This window comes from Ciconia boyciana, chromosome 2, assembly GCF_034638445.1.
Source record: "Ciconia boyciana chromosome 2, ASM3463844v1, whole genome shotgun sequence".
Lineage (NCBI taxonomy): Eukaryota > Metazoa > Chordata > Aves > Ciconiiformes > Ciconiidae > Ciconia > Ciconia boyciana.
Window position 1 is genome coordinate 113,209,422 of NC_132935.1, and position 23,023 is coordinate 113,232,444.

At 38.7% G+C, this 23,023-nt stretch overlaps 1 protein-coding gene across 14 annotated transcripts in view; it reads right to left on the reverse strand.

The window, feature by feature from the left end:
• The window catches only part of LRRFIP2 (LRR binding FLII interacting protein 2), a 61,983-nt gene extending 45,905 nt beyond the window's left edge, over nt 1-16,078 (reverse strand). For 2 of the 14 annotated variants that reach the window (XM_072853594.1, XM_072853593.1), the window contains exons 1-2: nt 13,840-14,452; nt 3,414-3,518 (exon numbers count right to left, since the gene is read on the reverse strand). In XM_072853594.1, coding sequence (XP_072709695.1) covers nt 3,414-3,503 — 90 coding nt within the window. In that variant the 5' untranslated portion in view covers nt 3,504-3,518; nt 13,840-14,452. Of the gene's footprint in view, nt 1-3,413; nt 3,519-13,672; nt 13,708-13,839; nt 14,461-15,896 lie in introns of those variants that run through there. The other 12 variants (XM_072853596.1, XM_072853591.1, XM_072853585.1 and 9 more) reach the window with 11 other exon arrangements.
• Between the last annotated feature and the right edge of the window lie 6,945 nt (nt 16,079-23,023).

Here is a 23,023-nt window from a genome sequence, read left to right on the forward strand (position 1 = left end):
ATCAGCTGTATCCAGTGCAGACTGTGAATATAACCTTAAGAATATGAATTTCAATTTTTATTTATTTAGTTATTCGTTAAACAAAAAGGATTCCTGCATAAGAACCTAATCTGGACAGGAGCCTGAAGTCACACTAGACAATCCCTAGCTGTTATTTGGAAAGGCAGAACTTTCCACAAGACAGAAGAAACTGTCTTCCACACTAGTTGGCTTATATTCTTTGCCAATCTGAGAAAGCTAACAGCTTCAGAATCCATTACAATAGCTAGAGAAGGAACCAGAACATGGTATAAAGGAACTCTTCATATTTTCAGGAGATAGGCATTTTTTAATTATTTTTTTTTTTTTAAATAAGACATTAGCTGACTTCAAATCAACCTTGCTATAATCAGAAGACATTTGCCAACTACTTTAATGTAGCTGGGTGCATTTACACTCAGAGTTCCTTTTCTTCTTGAAGGAAATACCTGGATAATATAACCTACCACAAAAGCTGTTTCTACAGCTTTTGAAACAAACATGATAAACTGGTAATCCTTCCTGTTGTACCAAGGTAAGACTTCCGAACTGGTCAACTGCAACCAATCTCACGTAAGACACTAAATAATATGAAGAGCACATTGCTTCCAGAAAAGGATGCATAGATCCCTGTCCCTGAATATGCACATCACCTTTACTCTTCCTCAGTTTCAAGGAGCACAAGGAATTAAATGCCAGGAAGGATAACACACAACAGAATACAAATTAGGTCCCAAAGAAAGAGGTCTGGTAACTCAGAAGTTCTTAGAATAAGGCAGTAATTCACTCCAGTGTTGATGTTTTAGCACACTTGTGCCTTGTTTAGTGCAGAGGCATTGCAGAAGAGCTTGTCTCAATGCAAACCTCCCACAGCAAAGAAACGATAATGAAAGAACTCTACGTAACAGTGCTAGTGCTACAAGAAGTGAAGGGGAGGAGACACAACCAACAGAGGAAAAGTTTTCAGATGCAGAGGAAAGATGGAGAAAATGAAAGAAATCTCACAAGGATGAAGTAGTTTGACCAAGTCCCTCAGATCCTATGGTAGTGCCCTTGTCTTCTGTTAAATATTTTCATATAAGATGACACATCAGATTCAACTGGTGCAGAAAAATGACTATATAGATATGAATTTATTGGATCAGTAGCAAATAATTCTTTACACAAAATTTCCTGGAAAGCAGATGTTTGTTGGTACCAAGAGGAAGATAACTTTTTTTTTGACACGTCCCATAAAACAAGGAAATTTCAATTTTTTGTCAAATTAGAGTGGCGAGAAAGAATAAGATTAGTGCTTTCTGAAAACTGAACTTTTGGAGGAAAAAAACCTGAAACTTCATACACTACATGTCTTTGCTAGTATTACAACTCTGACAATTCTTAGTGCCATATTGTGACTGCTCTGAATCCCAGAGCACTTCTATGCAGTTTTTCCATGCAGATCATCCTGAGTGCCAGGCTTTTGTTTCAGCATATTCTGTTTACCATCTCTTGATACCTACAACACCTTTTAGCGACATTTTACTCACAAGACATCTGACTTCTGGATTACAGGACTCAATTCCACTGTTGTAACTAACATCTGCTAAAAAGGTAATTTCGGAAGAGGAAGTTGAGGAACAAAACGCCCTTTGAGAATAAAAAGATAAGCAAGCCACGTTGCTGAGATTAACGGCCTCAAAATGGTAAAGGACAGCTACTCTCTATATTCATGCACTGAAAATTGGCATGCCCTATGTCAGCATGGCAACTGAAAACTTCTCCCTAGCCTCAAATGATAAGGCATATGTATGGCACAGTAAAATCAGATATTATTTAAAGACAGAACATAGTTTTGTTAACTGGCCTCTGCTGTTATAGCCTAAGAAATGCATTCTGTTCCTTTAAAGTAGAAGTTTTCTTTTGAATAGGTTGGCTAATACTATGAATTACAGCTACCAATTCAATGACAACAGCTGATATCTGACATGGGATCTAAGGGCCAGCTTGTCCTACACATACCTCTAGCTGTGAGACCTAATATGAGTTTAACTTAGCATCAAGGGGTAAAAAACCTTCATTTTTATTTAATTTACGCTCATGCTCAAATTTTAATTGACGGGGTTAGCGATGTAAGAGAACAAAGCCCCACAGTAATTTTAAGTAAGATAATACTTATTACACGTTGGTATTGAGACCTTTTTTCCTAGGCTAAGTTGCAAGCTGATGTTGGAACCATACAGAGAATACTCAAAAGAAATTTAAAGTCAGATTCCTTCTCCTTCATTAACTGTTTTCCCCTAAAATGGGAGATGGAACTTGATGAGTGAGACCGTACATGACCCAAAGGCCCACAGAGAACATACGTGGTAGGGTGAGAACCTTCCATTAGATTTGGTGTGAACATAGCTTTCTGGAAAGTTACCAACTAAATGAAAATTATTATTTTACTCTCAGACCATTTCCTTTGCCTACATTCTATGATGGCTACATCTGAAAATTCATACAGAAGCTATTTTCAAGGACCTATCACCTACCTATTTTGTCTTACAGACACATATATGTATATATACACACACACACAGACAATAGTCTCCATTACAAGGCCAACTAGAATCTGCATTTTGCACTCATGTCAACTAGAGCAGCTTTGTCAACAGCGTAGCTCAAAGCTTCCGTATCCACTTGTATACAGACAGTACTAACGCTTTTGTTTCCAAGTCACAGCGTTTCCTCCCAGAAAAACTGAAGTCCAAATAGATGTCTGTAAGACTCTAAATTCCAGCTGCCTCCATCCTATATCCGGTGGGACAAAGTTCCCCTTTGTATACAAAATTCCTCTTTGTATCAACTTCTTGTTAATAGCATTTTTGGCTGGTTACCTCCAGCTCTCTATTTTTCAGGTGGTGACTCTGTTACGGAAGTCATGGTATAGTGTACATATTAGGTTTATTTTGACAGAAATGTGACTTTTCACATTTGAAATAGAATATTACAAGTACCTTTTAATAATGACTATTACTCATTCAACACTAATACACTATACTTACCATCTTAAGAATACTACACACTGCAATGGGATAAATGTGGATTTTTTTTTTTAGTTTTAGACCCGAGATAGCAACTGGATTTTTCATTTATCTTTAGCTAAGCATATAACCATCTGTACAAATATCTGCTAAGCTTAAGTGTGATGCTGTGAAGTTACATTAATCATACAATTAATATATCATTGTGACATTTCAGTAAACGGTGGGGGTTTTTTTGGATTGAAAATACTCTTAGTTTGTATTAATTGTCATATTTTTGGCTAATTACACTTTTTAAGGCACAGTTTAAAAAATTTAACTTTTTCTGGATAATGAGATTGCTTTCATCCCTATTTCTGAATTTAAGACAATTTGAAATTAACAAACCTCTCTGGCAATGTTACTCAGAGCTTCATCTTCTGCAGAAAACCTGTCTTTCACTGGAGTTCTCTTCCGTCCTGATCCAGGAGTTCCCATTTTTATTCTCTGGTTCTGTATTTGCAAAAACAGACAGGAAAAAGCTCAGTTTTCAGATTTGCAATTAAAAACAAATAAACAATCGACACCCCAAAATGTAATGCATTTTCCAATTCTTTAGCTATATAATACTCAAGAAACCTACATGCCATTGGCACAAATTTATCCAGCAGTTGTATTTCTGGGAAAACTTTATCACAAAATCTTGTGGCAGCTTTATAGAACACCACTGCATCCTACAGGGTGCACACACAGCATTTTTCTACTGAACAGAACCCATCAGTTTACCTATAGCTTCAAGTTATGCACAACTATCAACTGCTCCTAGCTCAATGATGATACCTACGTACCCTGTCACTTTTCACAACTCCTAAAAATAAGTATCCATTTAATTTTATGGACATGAAGAAAACCTATAGGCAACAATGGGTTCAAGAATTAAACATACACAATCATTAGAGCTCTCTCCAAAACAGACAAGACAGATTCAGCAGACAAACTTTTCAAAGCATCCAAACAGGTAGATGGGGCTTATTTACATTTTAATGCAGCCATTCTCATTCAGCTACAACTGAATGAGAACTGCAGTCTTCTACTAAAATAGAAGTTTTACTATAGTAGAAGTAAAGACATTTCTAGACAAAGAAATATTATTTTGCCTAACAAAATTCCTAATTTGGGAAATGAAGAGAGGAACATACTAGCATCATATACCCAGAATAATACATAAAGTACCCTCTTAAGTCTTCTTCCAGAAACCTCTGTTATCAACTGCAAGATTATAAAAATCACCACCAAACCAAAACACAGCACATACAGCCACAGACAGCAAAACATTACTCAAAAAAAAATCTAAATTAGTTTTTTCAAATATCCTAAAGAAACCCTACTTCCAGACATCCAGGTCCTTACAAATGCCAGATCAGAATTTGGTAGTAGTCCAGCTATTCAATATAAACAAGGTAAGTGTCCCATACAGGGCTTGGGAAAACACCTTATTTAGAACAAAATTTTCTTCATGCAAATAGAAAAGGTCTAGAAGGGAACTACTGTTGGCTACCCTTTTGAAACTGAACTGGTTAAGAACTGTCTTTCATACTGGGTCTAACCAGCAAACATTCAAGAATTCCTTACAGTTTAATCAAAGAAGGGAAAAAATAAAAGAATGTGAGAGGTATTTTTGTGCAAGCACAGTTTTTACTTTATTATTTTTATACAGCAATCACAAAGCCAAAATATATTGGGATACTTTCTGGCACTCAAAGATATTGAGTAGCACCACAGCTTTTTTTTTTTAATTATTATTTTTTTTATTTTAGCTTCTACACTTCTCCCCCCCCCCCCGCCAATAACTTTATACTGCTAGTCCTCTCTTTTCCTTGCAGGCAGGAAGACTTTTATTCTGCTTCAAATTTTGCAGGTATTTTACTATTCTTTATGTGCTTAGACAAGGGAAATAGAGTATTTGCTGATGAGACAAAAGACAACAAAGACTTGAAACTAGATGTCCCCCTTCTTAAAAGCTCCTGCATAGGACAGATACAACAATTATGCAATAATCTTATTCGTTTCCAGTTGCTATTCTGAGACCAAAACTAAACATACTCAATACTGCAGGTGCACAACAACTCCGTTGTGTAAAAACCTTAAAGGAGAGCTTACAGTGTTTGCGGATGAGTATTAGAGGAATAAAACCACAGTATCTGAAGGGGCCAGAGAAGATGCAGTTCTATTGTCCAACAATGAACACACCCCTGATGGGAAAGAGCGGACATAAGTATCCCCCTGGATTCCACCCATTCCTCCACAGGCTGCTAATTCATTTTGCAGTGCAGAATGTTTGGATAAAATACAGGCATTTGGACCAACACACAGGATTCACCTGCCAGGGAGTGTTTTTACCTTCTGCCTGTGGCTCCTGGTTTAATTTATTTGTTACTCCCCCACAACATGATTTTGTTGTCGTTGTTGTTGTTTGTTTTGGCTTTAATTCTGGTGTTAGGTAGCAGCACACTTTCAGGAAGAAATACAAGATTCCAGCCTCATTATTATCAGAGGGTGGGATGGGTCTTGGAAGTTAGACAGCAGGGGTCAAACTCAGGGTGAAGGGAAACTCTGAGATAAGGTCTGGGACAAGTATTGCCACTGTTAATCCATTCAGTGAGAGTGTCTTTTTAGTCTGAAAAAGAAGCAAGCAAACTTATGTTTTGTACTCAGATTAATTTAGATATATAGACACAGAAAGCAGTTTGGAGATTTCTGTGGCAAATGTTTAAGTTCAGAGCTACAGGTTGCTGCCCACATTCAGAAGAAATGTCTCAAAAAATCTGCATCTTTTTTCAGTAGTTCTCATGAGCTGACTTCAAATAAGAAAAGTAGATAGGGCCCAAAGTAGAAGTTGCATCAACACATAAAATAATACTCCCCTACTACACAAGGTTTTCACAAGGTTATATATTAGCTAAAAAAAAAAAAGAAAAATCAAGAAATTATGTTATTACAATAGTTCATGTAAGCAACAGAACTCAAACCTATCTATTAAAAAAGTTCACTGAGCATGAAATGAAATTATTTTAATTTGTATGTTAAGGGTTGTATTTCTTAACTAAATATTTACCACATAATTAAAAACTGCAGAGTAACTGCACATACCATAGACCTGAACTGCATTTGTGGACATCCTTTAAACAACATACCACTTCTAATAGACAACTAACTTTAGTTTGTTAATTTAGTGAGATTCTCTTAGCTGGCAGACTGATTTGGGGAATTGAATGTAACAGGTTATATAGCTATTTTTAATATAGCTATGTTCAGACTGACAATAAGTACTAATGTACTTACTGTACATAGAGTAGCAAATTTAAAAAAAATAGATGCTGATACTTTAAATGAGCAAAAAGCACTTCATCTCAGTCTCACTGTAGCATAATTGTGCCAAAGTCACTGTGGATGAAGGCAAATGTGGCATCCCTTCCGACCATCTGCCACGCTTCTCACCTAGGATGAGCACAGAACTCCTGACTGAGCCCAAACCCAAAAAAAGAAGCAGGGACAGATATACAGAGAGTGTAGAAGGTATACAAAGATGTTGCCTTTGCCTACAAGGAGGAGTTAGGAAAGGCAAAGCTCAGCTGAAGTTAAAACCAGCAAAGGCTGATAAGGACAAAAAGAAAGGCTACTGTAAGAACATTGGGAACGAAAGAAAGACTAAGAAAACTGTAGAGACATTGCTTAGTGATACAGGGGACATAGTGGGGGGTTCTTGCAAGGTCCACCCTTGGCAAAACGGTCTGGATAATAACAAATGTGACAATGTGAATTTGTGTGTGTTAATCAAAAATGCAAATATGTCTGACTGGATGTTTGCCCCAAACTGGTAATGTTGAAGAGCAAGAGGATCATCAGTTAGATTAAACAGTAACTAGAGAATGGCAAAGAAATGTTTGGAATAAAGGAGTCCTCTTGAAAAGAAGTATTAAAAAAAAATATGGAAAGCTGTACCAGTGGGAGATGCCTTGGAGAGGAAGCAGCAGTCAAAACCTGATTTGACACTGCCAGAAGTCACCCAGCTGACTGCATCATATCTGTCCAGGCCAGACAGTGCAGCATCCCTCCCTGAGAATGCAAGGCCCTGCTCTCCAGCTAGGAGGTGGTCAGTACAGGGTGCAGCAACGGAGGAGACCCCACACCTTTGGTGCATAAACATGGTGCACACTCACTGGCACATGCTTCAGGGCATTGCAGGGAACAGCACAGGTACACACAAATCTAGAGCACCCACATCTCCAACAGGAATCATATGCAAATAGGGGACCCTGGAGTTGAAGAACAGAGGGTAGTTAAACATTGCCCTAGAGAGGCTGTGAGAAGTCTAGCCCTGAAGATGTTCAAAACTTGACTGCGCAAGGCTCTGAAAAACCTGCTCTAATTGACCACACTTTGGGCAAGGGGTGAGCTCCAGAGGTTCCTTCCGAAATAAAAATTATATGATTCTATAGTTATTGTTGCTGCCAGCTTTGAAACTAAACCTCAATATAAGCTTTCTTTAACAAGATGTTTTAATATTCCTTCAAGGGTCACGTCACAATTTCTTCCATTCCAGGTAACTTTTAATTGAGCTGAGTATGTCAGAGTATTTCATGTCTTGTTATGCAGTTCAGGACTACAGAGATGTAGTCCTATTGCTAATAGACTAATTAGTCTAATACTAAATATATCATTATGTTACTTCTCAGAAAAATATAAGGTGCTAAATATTTCACACAAATGCAGAAATATTCCTTAGGTGCTTCACTTCTGTAATTTGCTAATTACGGGAAAAAATATTCTGCTGCATATTATAAAGAATTTAATGTATGCTGTAACATTAGAATTTTCACAGAAAACTAAAAAGAGAACCCCAAAACAAAACACAACCACACAAAGAACAGTTTGTTACACTGGCCCTCCTAAACTACAGAAGATAATAAAATGAAAGTACATTATAATCTACTGCATTTACAGCTCAAAATTCCTGAGTCACATCTATTACATGTTTATTTCTTACTGTAGGCTGGATTACATGGTGTATTACACCACTGATGAAGTGACATCCTGTTGTATTTCATTCCAAAAAGCTGAAGTGTCAGAAGTCCCCAAACAAACTAGAAGACCTGTGAGGAAATCCCTAAAGTTCCCTCTTTCATTTGTCTTCCCTTCAAGCCTATATAAATTTTATCTCTTCACCAAGACTTTGCTGTCTACTCTTCTTCCTATTACCTTCTGACTAAAGATTCTCTTTGTTTCTTTTTCACTTCCTAGAAAAAAAGTGCGACCTGTCTTATGTAAAAGAGAAGCTACACTACAGTTTAAGGCCCTCTCACTCACCACCTTCAATGGCACCACCTGTTCTGATGTCTGGGTCTATGCCAGTGTATTTGGCATCACATACATGCAAGGCATTCAGATACTACAGTGTGAACAGGCTATAAATAAGCAGACTGAAACTCTCCTTTTATCTTTCAAGTAAGACCACAAGAGCATTAAAATTCACCTGTGTAGAAACAATCTCTGTATATTTGATCCACCAACAGAAAAGTGCAGCCCTGCTCTAGAACCACTGGCTGTTAGAACCAGCCTCATAGCTTCCTAATACGGGAATATAAGGCAGCAGCTCCTGCATTTCAAGTCCAAAGCCACAAACTTAGCATTTGTATCTTTAAAGAAGTAAATTCTTTTAATCCTGAGAAGGAGTTGCACCTTTTGTCCATAATATCCATGCAAAGTTTCTTGTGGTTTCAGTTTTCCACTTGCAAAGTGTTGGGGTGTTTTTTGTTTTTTTTTTTAATCTGCTACAGACCTTTAAACATCTGAATTGAGTGGACTGTAAAGGAGGTCCTACAGAATACTGCAGTTGTTCTAACTGGCCCTACTTCTGGAAATTGATATCTTTGATGTGATAAGACAGATAAACACTACTGGGAAGTTGTTCATTATAAAGTATCAACTGAATGTAATTTCACAATATTAGAGTACATAAATATCTAGGATTGTTATAAAATTTTATCTGTCTCTCAACAAACAAGACCTAGCACTAAGCATTTTCTCAACAAAACCCAAAGATCTTATAGAATACACAGCAATAGTCTGTGTAATCAATTTCAGTTATAAGTTGATTCAAGTTAAATTACTGGCTAAATTCTTTGATTTTGTAAGAACAAAAAGGCAATGGAGCCAGTGGGAGAGGGGAACATTAGCACAGAGGAAGGCTGGAATTTCTTGAAATCAAACAGTCTAAAAACCTAAAAGAAACAATCCGAGTGAAGCTTACTTGAACGAATAAAGTTAGAAACACATTAATAAATAAGGAGGATGAATGTAAGAAGCAGGAGGAAAAAAAACCAACATTCCTCACCAGCAAACCAGTCACAGGTTGCTGATAAAGCAAAAACAGTAGTAACTCATTTTTATTTTTGACAGTTCCACAAGCATTAAATATACTAAAATATACACTTGTGAAATATACTAAAAAGAGCAAAAGCTTTTTCAAATACATAACCAGAAAGAAAGATCTAAGAAGTAGGAGTGCTATGCAATGATGATGCAGTTGAAATTAAAGAATCTAAATATACTACATAAGTTAATTGAACACTTGCTCTTTACTTCAACAAATGAATACTGCTGATGACTGAAGGTATGGAAGCTACCATAACCACAATTAAAGCAAAGTTCTAAAAGTTAACGTGCTCAAAAGAACAGTGGAAAACCCAACCCAGCAATTTTAAAGAACTGTCTCATGAAACTGCAGCTCTACCAACACAAAGCTACAAACAAGCCAGAGGTATTATTACTGCAAAACAGCAGAAGTAGCATTCATATTTGAGAAGGAGCAGAAAGAATCACATTGGAAATCACAATCTTATTTGCTTAACCTTTAGTGCTTTGTCAAAGCAAACTCTAAAGGAGACACAGAAATAAATGGACATAGAATAAAAATACATGCCTTTGAGTTAAAATTATGCAAGACTAACATAAGAGTCTTCCCAGAAGAATGCCCCTATACAAGGGTACACTCTTTGGAATTAGTATGTCTGTCCACGGGTCCAAAAGCACCTGAGAAAGAAAAGGAGCTGCATGATCACAGGGTGACCATGACCCAACAAAGGAGTGTGTGGGGAGTGAGAGAGGAAAACAAACAGGGTTTGAATGCAATAGTTTTAAGGACTCGCTTAGAATTTTCATTCAGAATAATCTTGTTCAGAAAAAGATTTCTGAAGCTAGAGCTATTGCAAAAAAGAGCTGCTAATAGGAGTAAAAAAGCCTAACATTAAAGGGAAAAAGCAAAGACTGAGAAAAGCATGTAATTACTGTCTGCCAAAAGATTACAGTGCTTACCACTATGATGGAGGCAGTTATTCTAGTTCATGAATAGTGTTTCCATTTAAAAAAAAACTGTTCATCTCTAATCATGGCCCACTTCAGAAACTGTTGGCACAAAGTTTCTGCTCTGCGTGGACAAGCTCGTGTCAGCTTCTTCAGTAAAATAGTTACTCTTTGGATAGTTGACAGCTAATCCAGTACGAGCTCACAACTGCACAATCTACCCCTTTAATGCAGCACATTTGCAGTTTATTTGCCATTTTAAAATCTCAGAAATACAACTTCTTATGAGTTCACGGTGCTTAGCAATAGAATGACAATTCCTTAGAGGGGGTTGAAATCCCTCGGTTTGTTGGTGTTATGAAGCTATAGATGAACAGGAAGTCACCAGTTAAGACAATCAAAAAGCCATTACGCAGTCTGCAAAAGTGTTGTCTGATGGAGCCATAAAGCATAACCGTGCCTGGTTAGTGTTGGTTAACCTAAAGCAATGCAAGACAGTAACTATACCAATGTATCCTACAGCCCCGTTGAACTACCAGGCACCTCCAAGACCCACCAAGCTATCTTTGGTGACCTTCCTCAGTCTTTGCAAATTACCAAAATTCCAAGACATCATCACACAGCGAAGCAACTTCAAGCAGTGACACTTATTTTATGAAGTATGAGTTCTCTGCTAGTCAGTTGCTAACAGCTGCACTTGGAGATACCATTACTCCACAAAGTAAAACATTACATAGAGGATATTATCATCAGTGACAAGAAGCATCCCCAAAGCTCTTATGGTCACTCACTAAAGGATCCCTCACAGCACAATGTAAAGCATATGCAGGCTTCAGAAAAGCAGTGTAACATGGACTTTTCTAGAATCAGTGCTACCATAAATACTGAAGATCCAGGAACAAACTAAGAAATCAAATGTGATTTTAAAATATGAGGAAATGACAGTACTATAATGGGCACCATGAAACATGATGGGAATGCATAATAAAAAAAACAAAGTCACAGGAATCTTCTATCAGTGTTTATTCTAAAATGGAACAACCATAATTTTTTATACTGCCAGCTTTTTCAAAGTGAGTATCCTTTCTGTCATTTTGCAAAAGAATGATTCATTACTCATTAAAAAAAACAAAACAAAAACACAGCTACTATATTGAGGCTCTATTTTTTTAATGAAACAAACAGAGAGCCCCATGGTAACAACCCACATACAGTAACAAGCTGCAACTATTTAAGCCATTTTTCCATTACCAATTTAATACACTCCTACACTCTTTTCTACTACTGCTACAGTTACAGTACAATGAAGAAAAGCTACCGAAGCAAGCAGGACAAGTTCTCCTGGGTACCCCTTACAGCTTTCTCCACCTGCTGTTTCCTCAATCAGCTGACATCACTCCTGCTGACTAGCCCTCTGCTGTGGTAGCAGGCTGGTAAGCTTAGAAACACTTGTTCCCACCTGGCTCTTTGGGATGTGCCCCTTCACCTCTTCCCTTGGAGTGGCTCTAACTCTGCATGCCTAATACAAAAAAATACGAACTTTATCATCTTCGCAAGCAGACAGCACTTTTTATATAAACTATTTTCAAGGACATGTAATGCATAAACACAAACTGTCCATTACATATGCTTACATGTTACCTAGTTTCCAGATACTCAAGATAATAAATTTGGATTACTTTCTCAGAAAGCATCTCGAATCATTTTTTTGTAACACTACGGGACTGTACTCACCCGTAACTATCACCACACACCGTCACATCAGGATCTTGTAAACACAAATAACATCATAGTATCAAATCTGTTACTGGTTTCTAATCCTCTGCTGGCATTATATACCAGAAGTATTCAATTATATATGATACCAGTCTAGGTTTTTTGGTTATATGCACATGACAACTTGTGCGCTATGTGAAGGTCTAGATCTTAACATGTTCTACAGATCCCCACTACTCGGAGTCCAATTTAAACAGTGCTTTCTAAAAGTTCACATGTGTTAAAGTACTATGCCATCTTCTGAGACAATGAGAGTCATTAAAAAAAGAAAAAAAAATAAGCTCCTTTGGAGTCAGCTCACAAGTAGTACTGACATTTAAGGCAACAGGCTTACACCCGACACATTTTATGCAACTGTCTTCTATTCACGAGTTCTCAGCTACAGCCAGGAATTCAGTTCAGGTAAGACTGACTTCACACTCCAAGGTAAACATCTCCAAACCCAAATAATACAAAACAATGGAAAAAGCATGTCATGACGTCAAACTATTTTGTACTGCTAGAGCACCTTTCATCTGTTCTTACATCATCACTAAGCAATCACATTAACCAAGGAAGCAGATGTATATTAAGAAGATAACTGTTTCTGGGCTCCAATACATTCAATTACATCACTTTACAGTCAAGGCACAATGAATGCTTAAAGAACTCACCAGACAAGCATTGATTTAATCCTACAGGAAACTTGTAACAAAAACCCCCACACATCTCCAAAGATGTTCAATACTAACATTGATGCTTTAAAGGGATAAAACTGATCCTAGACCTTCCTCATTTCAAGCCAAAAGCATCCATAAGTCTCTAAAATGAGAGAGTTGCTGAGTAGATCATACAAATTCGACATAGTACCACTTCATCTACAAAACGTTTTTATTATCGGTGAAACACATAGCACTGCCCTTCAAAGTATCATGCTGGGATTCAAACTGGAAATCACATAGAACACACGGAGCAGATCACAGCCCAGAGCTCTTTTCAGGCTCCTTCCAAACTCATGAATATGCCCATCTCTCTTATCATCATCATCAACAGTCTCTTTGCAATTATAGCAGCAGGGCATACTAAGAATAAATAAATAAACGTGCTCTGAAATAAAAAAAAAAAGCCTGACTAAGCATCAGAAAGCCTGACTGAACCCTACCATAACTCTCTTCCGAGGGGGCACGCCCTACTCCTCTGGGGAACAGCGAAGCTGTGGTAACGTGCTTCGAGGAAGTGCGAGAGAGAAAGGCACTGAAATACACACAGCTGTGATTTCAGGACATCTTCCTTTCTCTCTCTCTCGTCTTCCTCCCCCTCGTTCCGCCGTTTCCACTCAGTACCGAGGCGTGAACGGCACCCTCCCGCAGGCCTGCGGACCGGCGGAGAGGGCTCGAGCCCGGCGTGCGGGAGCAGCCCGCCGGAAGGGCTTGGGCCGTCCCGGCTTCCCCTTGCCCGCCCGCATCAGGTCTGACCGCGGCCACAAAGAAGGGGCCGCACACCACCGCCCCAAGCTGCCGCCGTTATTGTTTTCCCTTCTCTTCACCTACCTGACGAGGGAGTCCCGACTCAGCCGCTGTGCCCTCCCCGCTTCTGTAAACCCGAAGAACCGGGTTCCCACCCTGCTTCCCCGCCCCGTCCGGGTTTGTATGTATATGACACCCTCCTCCCACCCCAGCCCTCACCCTTTTCTTGCCCGGGCCCCCAGGAACCTTACCTGCGGGCCAGCCTGCTGCAGCACCGGAACGCCTTAATAGGGCGAGGGGGTTCGCTTCGCTCTCCCCTCCCCCCCTTCCGCGGGTGCGATGGGCTCGTGGGTCCCGGAATCGCCTCAGGCTCCTTCCTTCCCTCACTCCCCACGCCCAGAGTCCAAGGAACAGAAGTAGAAGCCGCCCCAGGGCGAGGGCGGGTGCCCGCCGGGCACGGACCGTGCAGGGGCCGCGGCAAAGCAGCTGCTACCTCACTTCACCGTTCTCCCCCCCCTTCCCGCCCCTTCCCCGTGAGGGGCCGCAGGAACCGGAGCTTTAGGCAAAGACAAGCCGCACTGCTCCAGGCCGCCCTCCTCTTCCCCGCCCCGCGCTCTTGCCTCCTCCCCTTCAATGCCGGGCGGTTACAGCTACATCAAGAGCCCGGGTAGGAAACAGTGGTTAACTCTAAACCGCCCGCAGAGTCCTGCGGAAGGAGGAAGAGGCCGGCACTGAGGGGAGGGCAGCCGACAGCCGTTGCGGGAGCGGCACACGACCCACGCTGCCGCCAAGACCGCCATACACCCGCACTGCCCCCAGCCCTTACACAGGGTAGCGAGGTGGACTGCGCAGGCGCCGCGCCCGCCGCCGCAGAGGAAGGGGCGAGAAGGCGGCGCGCACGCGTGCGCAGAGCGGGCGGGCGCGGCTGGTGGGGTCCCGGCCGGCGCTCTGGGGGGGAGAGTGGTGGGTGTCCATGTCCATGTCCATGTCCGTGTCCTGAGGTGCCCTTTCGGCTCCGGGAAGGTGTCGAGGCAGCAGTCAGCCCCCGGCGTTAATTGCTCTAGTGGAGGAGAAGCACCCTCCTCTCCCCCCGTCTCTCTTTTCCTCAGCAGGCAGCGAAGGGGAGGGGGGTCGAGCCCTGTGGTGAGGAGAGCGGCGGCGGCCAGCTCTCCGCCTCGGCCCCCCCTTACCACTGGGCAGGCCGGCTGACTCACTGCTGTGGCGGGGAGAGGTAGGTCTGCGACCTTCTGCTTTGTGTTTGCTTCTCTGTTTTAGCTGGGGTTTGTTTTTATCGAGTGGTGTTCACCGGGGAACGGCCCAGCGAGAGCCGCGGGAGACCGCAGCCGCCTCTGTAGAACCGCAGCGCGACCCGCCGGCTTCATCCGCGGCAGGGCCCGTAGAAACCGCCCTGCTCATTTCGCGCCCTACCAAGTTGTGCGTCCTGCTCCCACCATTTTAACATGGCACGCCACACACGTGTTTCAGAAGATTTACGTGGATGGGTGCCGGGCAGGGTTTATGGGTAAAATTCCTGTGCAAGCGTTTACACCTTCTCTTATATTGGCCCAAACGCGACTGGACTTCTGTACTATCAAAATTTAAATATAAGCAAGTATCAGAGGCCCTAAGGATAGCATACAGAAATGAAAGAATGACTATGACATTAAATATATTCCAATTTATACACAAAGAGACAACTAACGTTCATGAAAGTATTGATGAGACTGCTGTGAAATAGACTTGGGATCAGATCTGCAGTCATTTGCTTCTCAACACCTTTGTCAGTAAGTATAGCATGTCTGTAAGAACGTAGAGATGATCAGAGATCCGGAGGAGATGGCATTCTGTATGTTAGAAATCACATGGGAATGAAAAAGCACTGTTAAAATGACAAGCCTAGTGGTAGGACTCAAGAACATTCACCAGAGCCCTTGGCAGAGGTCAAATGTTGTCTTACTAAAATAAGCTGAAATGAATGTGCATAAAGTAAAGAAAAAGAGATGTGCAAGTGAATTAAATCTATTACAGTAGACATAAAAAAACTTCCTTGAGTTTCATTAGTATTTTATAACTTTCTGTCTGAGAAACCCTATACTGTCTCAATCTCTTTCCTCACTTGATCATACAGCATAGCCTCACCATGCTTATTTTTAACATCACATTAATTTCTGTAGTAATAGATGATGATCTCACCGCAGGGAGATGAAGTAGAAAGTTTCTTTTGGAACATCAATAGGAAAGACCAAAAAAAAGTACTGACTTAAAAACTACATATTTATTTGAAGTTTATTCTTACAGAAGGACTCACCTGCTGATTTTCTGGGCTTTATGGAGAGTCTTCATTAAAAACATCTTGGGTCATTTTGGTTTGGTCTAGCTGGTGGGAGAAATCTTTTGTTCCTTCTTGAGTGGAGAGTTTGTGTGGAATCTTCTGAAATGTGGGATGTCCCAGGTCTGTGTGGGATGATTCTCTGTAAGTATATTGCTGTATAAAGGGGAAAAATGTTTTTAATTGTTTGTACATTTTTCTCCGATGAAGTGTTGGTATTTGCATAGGTTTAGTCTTTTGATATCATAGGCTGCACATTTTTCTTTAATGATGCAGCAAAACACGTCTCCTTGAGAGCAGACATGCATTTTTGTGGCTTGAAAGAGCAATTGTTTGCTTGACTGAAAAGCGGTGCACAGTGCAGTGTATACACAGTGCAGTTACTACAGGCAGTGGTACAGGATGTCACTGTAGCAATTCTGAGTTCAGCATCATTAATGAGTAGTTAAAACAGTCAAGTTATATACAGTTTCATTATAAACCTTTAATTAGAAGCCAGAAAATGAAAGTTATGTTTGAACTTTTGCTGTGAAATGACTGCAGTTACAAAATATACAATGATTTATGAATCTGCCTTGAACAAATTCTTTCTTAAGCTACTGTAAAGCTTGCTCTGTTAATAATGAGTTTCTGCTAAAAATAAATATATGAATTAATGAAGTATCACTGGATCTGTCTTTGAATATATTTTTCTTCACTGTTGTCTTTTTATAAAGTAGATTAGTATAGATGCCTCGTCATACGTAATTGAACCTGCTGATTTACTCTCTCCTTTCCCTTTTCTCTGGAAATCTCTCTCTAAAACTGTTTTGCTCAGTTGAGGCATTCCATGAGTGAAATCTTAGTTCTTTTTAGAGCGATGAGCACCTAATAAAGTATATCTAGGATGAATCTGTAAGTCAGCTGTATGGAACACTTTCAACAATGTTAACTTCTTGCAATAATTTATATAGAGTTTTAAAGATATTTTGTCACTGAAATTACTTAGATGAGAGAAAAATGTGTTTTCCTCTGTAATGTTTGCTATTTGTGCAGTTTTGAATATCTTCCTTTGACCCTCTCTTTGGGATTTCTAATTGTCCCATGCAACTTTTGTTTCATGATTATTGCAGCTTCTGGTTAAGAATGTAATAGTGATGACACACATGTAGGATTACAGTCTAACTTAATCCCTGATGTCATTCCATGTATTTTCCCTTCTGTGTCCTCCCTATTCTTCCCTCTCTCTCTCTTACCCCTTCCCCTCCCCTTCCCCTTCCCCCCACCCCCCCAATGGAAAAAATAACTTCCAGCTATTAGTTTAACTGGTAGGTTGGTTTACTGATGGAGACTGATTAGTTTAACATAGCATTTTAAGAAGTTCTGACCACCTCCATCCACTTATTTCTCTTCTTCCCATTTTGTTCCCTTCCTTTCCTGTAGTTTCCATCTCCTCAGTTCAGATACCATCACTCAACAATTCATTTGGCACAATTGAACATACATTTTTTTCCCAGCTGTAGTAGATCCTCTTTTGGAGATTCCCAGTGTTGTTACTAACTGCTTGTTGCCCCCCTCCCCACAAAAAGGGTGTTCTACTACTCCTTTTTGACAGGTGGAAAAGCAACTTTGTGTGGCTATACTGTAAAATAAGTGCAAATCTCTTTTGTAATGAAGGGAGCAACTTTTGCTTGTTTCTTTGTTTTGTTTTTCAAAACAGTTATCAGGTGTGCTTACAGGTGCCAGGCCCTTTCAATCCTGTCCTCCCTCACCTTTTGTTAAGAGTTTAATTTCTACTAGAGATACATTTCTGTCATCAGATAAACAGACACTAATATGTATTAAATAAATGTTTTCAATCTCAGGATTTATATGTTTTTTAAAAATTCAAGAGGAAAAGAAGAAAAAAAGATGCATTGCCTTCCTTGGATGACCTTTTACATGTCATCTTCTCTCCACCAATTTTTTAACTCAGAATTATATCTACAAAATATAAGGTCTGGGGAATCATAGCGATCAGACAGTTTCTACTGTAAGTTAAATGTAAAAGTTGCATAAACAGACACTGGGCAGTTTATAATTCAGTTACTAGACTAGTAAAATATATTTTTAGTTACCAGAAAACGAAACAGATAGATAGAGCAAAAGAATGAGTAATCCTATGGCACAGTCAAAAGATCTTTAAAATGATTCAGTACCAGCTCTGTTGAAGCACTTGTCATTATTCAAAGTAATGTTGGTTTTCAGTTACATTCAAAGCAATAAGCAAAGGGTTGCATGACTTAAATGTAAATGGTAGGAAACAATTTAAGACTTTAAGGAGAATATTTGAGATAGTTATAAGGCAGAATGCATACAGACTGTATGCTGAACATAATCACAAAATTATTTAAGTCTTTTGTAGAATTCATTGGAGTACTGAGGGACTATTATCAGGCTTCCTCTGTAAGGTTTTTGCATACATGTGACATTTACCAAGTAGTGGAAAAAAACAAGCATTCAAAATTCCTGGCTGTTTGTTGTGGGGATATGCAGTATTTCGCAGCTGTTCTTGTAGGGGTTAATACAGACTAGAAATGTTCTAGTAGTGCTAGGTTACTGCAGAATCAGTGAGATTTAGTTTTTCCCTTTACCTCATTTACTCTTAATAGTGCAAAAATGTGTAGGGCACAGTAGGAATTATGAATACACAATGCATTTTGATGGGGATTAGCACCCACAAATCTTTTTGGTGCACTCCAACAGTAGAACTGCATGAGGAGTTCTGGTTCAGATCCATTGCATCCTCAGCAGGGAAAGGGTTAGACTGTCTGTTGAATAGCTGTGGGTAGGGCTAACTGAAAAATTTATATTCCAATGTTTTCCCAGAAATTTACATTTCCAAGTAAATGGAATCTTTTGTAGAAAACATCTGTTTGAACACAGATTTGTTAATTGACCAAACAATTGAAAACAGAATGCTCCCCACTTTCTAGATATTTATTTTCACTGGTTTGGTCAGGTTTGGTTTGAGGGGTTTTTTTAAGTCTTTTAGAAATAAGGTAAGCACTAGGATATTATGTTTTATGTTTAGCATGTGTTTATAGGAAGATTTTTGTAATTGCTATTGACTAGTATCCATTTTTATACAGTAAAATTTTAAGCACTGGAGTACTCTGAACAGTGTCCAAAGATCAGCTTGTTAAATAAGGAATAAGGGGAAGATACTGGCAGTATTTCGATCAATCCCATTTAGATGTAGATAAATTATGCAATATATTAACAAGGTTTGTGGACTGAGAGTTTGTGAGAAACCTTTTTATTTTAAAAAAAGTGAAGCTATTCACTTTTCATTCTGAAAAAAATAAATTTTAAAATTAAAGTTTTACTTTAAAATTTGAAGGTTTTTATATTATACATAGCAGTATATTTCATTTTCATATAGAGATTTTCATTGTAAAAACAACTAGAGATCCAAGTATCATCGTCCTTACAGACTTGATAGATGTACTTCTAAATGTCTTTGTTATTTGATATATATAGAAATACTGACAATTTCCTATGCTAAATATCATTCTTGAAAACTCAATCTAAAGGCATGATCTATTCTTTGTGTGTTATATAACCCCCAGAAGAGATTGTGTAGATGCTAGTTGATTTTACTGATGACACACAAGCCACATAGAGGAAATCACCTCACTCTTACATAGTTATGTTGAGTTTGCAAAACTAATGAGCAGTGTCTATATTAAGCATAAGTGAGTAAACATGTGGATCTTTTAGTATGTACTCATATGTTTTTCTTAGTTGCTTTTCTGATGCCTGTTATATTTTTTTAATGTAGAAACATCATTAGAATGTAAAATTTAAATATGACTTTTCAATACATTTAGATTTTATAACACACTGAAATCGAATGGGCATTCATCAGAACTCTCCTATGCCTGATATCCACACAACCCAAATTATCTTCACCTACTACAGTGTTCCCACCCGGTATGCCAAGGTGGACAAATTATTAATATAACTAAGATGTATCTACTATGATTTTTTTGTCTTCTTTAGAAAATACAATAAAAATTGAAATATTCTTTTATTTTTGCTTCCTACCTGAAGGAACCGCTCTTTTACAATTCTCTTCAAAATCTCAAGTGCACAGATTCTCCGTAGAACAAAAATAGCTTTCACTGAGCCTTCATCTCATTTTCTCCAGCAACAAAATTGATCCTCTGTCTAATGCATTTAAAAAAACAACCAAATGGAATAACTGAAAGCCAAACTGAGAGAGATGCTTCCTTTCCATTAGTATTGAGCCTGTATGCTGCATGTTGCTGCTTGCTCCTTCAGTGCACTTCTTCTCTGTTGGTGTATGTCTGACATTAATTTGCATCATTATTTGAAGGTGAAGGTGGATGGTTCCTTCATACAAGTACTGTTAAATTGGAGAAGCAAGAGGACACCGAAATTTAAATTTTAAATGTTGGGCTCTGTACTGCATTTTACTTTAGAGATTGTCAAATCTGTATATTGCTCGCAGGAGCCAGTCAATGGTAACTTTGTATCTTCTTTGTAGACTTAATCACCATCACTTTTGGTCCAGTTTTTTTTACAACTCCTGAGCAGATACTGCCACTTCCGTCAATGGCAGCTATAGATGCTCAGCACTCCTAAGAGAAACAGCCCACTCAAATTAAGCAGATGGGGTTTAATAATTCCATTTACTGAATTGAAAATCAGCATATGTACAAGCTTTGGAAGACTAGGAATTAAGTAATATTTGTCTGTAATGTACATGCACTCGAGATCTAGAGCAAAAGCAGCTTTTGCAAGTCATGGTTAGAGCTGATAGTAGCTCCAATGCTTGAAATCTTAGGACTATCATACTATACAAATTTAAAAAAAAAAAAAAGGTAAGTATAGAGAAATTCTATCCTAATGGAATTCAAACACAATAAAACAATGAGGAAGAAGGAAAATGTGAAAAAGTCAGAAATGTTCATAATACTTAATTCATTTAAATTAAATACAGTTTAAGCCATGTCTTACTGTCTGTAAAGTCTAACCTGTTGACATTTGTCTTTAAGCATTTACCTTATACAGGATCATAATATAGCGTATCCCTCTTCTGTCTTTCTTATGACAATATGTGGATCTTTTATTCAGCTGAAGCTACTAGGAGACTCCCAATGTCTAGTTGTAACACTAGAACTGGACAAACTGAAAAGTGGATATATAATTTGAAAATATTTAAACAAATTAATTCAACTAAATGAAATTGATAATATTCCTTTAAATGTAAATTGCATTTTAAAGCTTGAACATAGGATTACTTAGATTTTGTAGCAAATTGATCTTTATGTATACTTTGTGTTGAATCTTCTGAGGGTTATGGCAGCTCAACTGTTGTGAACCTAGAAGGAGTAAAAAGCAGGTTTTTATGTTTCTGCATGTAATGTGCAGTTCTGATCTAAAAAAAACTTTAACATTGTGGAATTTTGTATTTTATACATTAACAAGAAAAGATTATTTGCAATTCCTAAGGTTTTGTTTTGCCTTTTCAGGGGGTTTTAAGACAATCATGCAAGAATCATGATTGTTAAGGGACATCCTAAATTACACCTATGCATGATACCTATGCAACTCTGTGAGACTTCTTGAATTATATTAGCAAAAGTCAAACTGATTGAAACCAAGTAAACAAAGCTATAGATGATGCAAGAGAAAGAATCTGTCTTCTATTGTTTCTAGGCTGAGCAAATGTAAAAGCAGTATAAAAGCAAGCAGATGTCACTCCAAATATATCCTGGGCAACTCTACTTCCAGGCATGATTTAATTCTGAAGAGTGACGTGACAGTCTTTCTCAACATTTCTGTAGCATTCGAAAGGAGATCCAGTAACTTTTGTGATGATTCATATCTGAATATTTTGTACGCTTATTAACTATTCCGACCAACTCAGCTAAAAAAGAGAGAGAGCGAGCACACACAAACTGGATTATAGTTTCTTGTGGAGACTTGTTTATTAGCATCCAGTTAAGAGAGCCAGTTGGTTACTTATGCAACCTCAGCTCAGCTTGCACAGGTGTCACCAAGGGCATCACTTTTAAAAAACAGGATTACACAACTGTAATGAGGACACCGTTTGGCAGGGAGAACTTTTGTTACAGGAAGTGAGACATCAGCAAGAAATAACGCTCTAGTGACTACAGGAGCCGAAGCTGGGTTTGTGGGCCTGGCAATCTGGGGCGAAAAAAACAAAAAATCTCCCCCCAAAACCCCAACTCTCTAGATGACTACAAAAAGCATTTCTGATGTCAGAATGAAGGTACAACATATATGAATATTTTTCATACTTTTTTTACAGTAATTTTTCAGAGCTAAGCTATACTTTGAACCACACCTTAAGCTTCTATGCAGCAACTTAGTTTTGCTACATTGTTATAGACATCAGGTTCTTTAATTACTTAAGGCTGAAAACAAATACTTTTAGGATTTATTCATGAAAACAGAACAGGTTAATCCACCAATTTAAGAATCCTTCAAATCGCCAACAGAAACTGTAATTTTTGTTTATATATATAAAATACACATACATGCTGTATGTGTGTGTATGTATGTATAAAACAGAACATCAAGTACTAATAAATATTAAAACTAGGCTAAATGGAATCTCTGACAGGTTGCAGTGTCTAATGACAAGCAATTATTTAAATAACCATTTCATGCTGTTAGGTTACTCCTTCACCGAAGATGTCACAGTATTCTCTTAACTCTCCGTGTCTGCTTTACTTCAAAACCTCTGAGAAGAAATTTAAATAGTCACCAGACCAGCATAAGTAACATGTATGCTGACTTTTCAAGCTTTGCCTGTTTCCTGAGGGAAATACCACAGTTCTCAATTCCTGGTTAAGCAAGACAGCCACGTTCATTTTTAGAACAACCAGTTCTGCATCTGCGTTTATCTACTTTTCAATGTTATGGAGAGGACATTTGGCGGGGTTGCTTGTAAAAGATGATACCAAACATAACCAGTGGGATGGTAACTGATATCTAAACATAAAGATCTGGATTGATACAACTAAAATTTAGTTGCTTGAAACTACATTCTAATTGTTGTGTTCCTTATAAACTGTCATCTATAAGTGTAG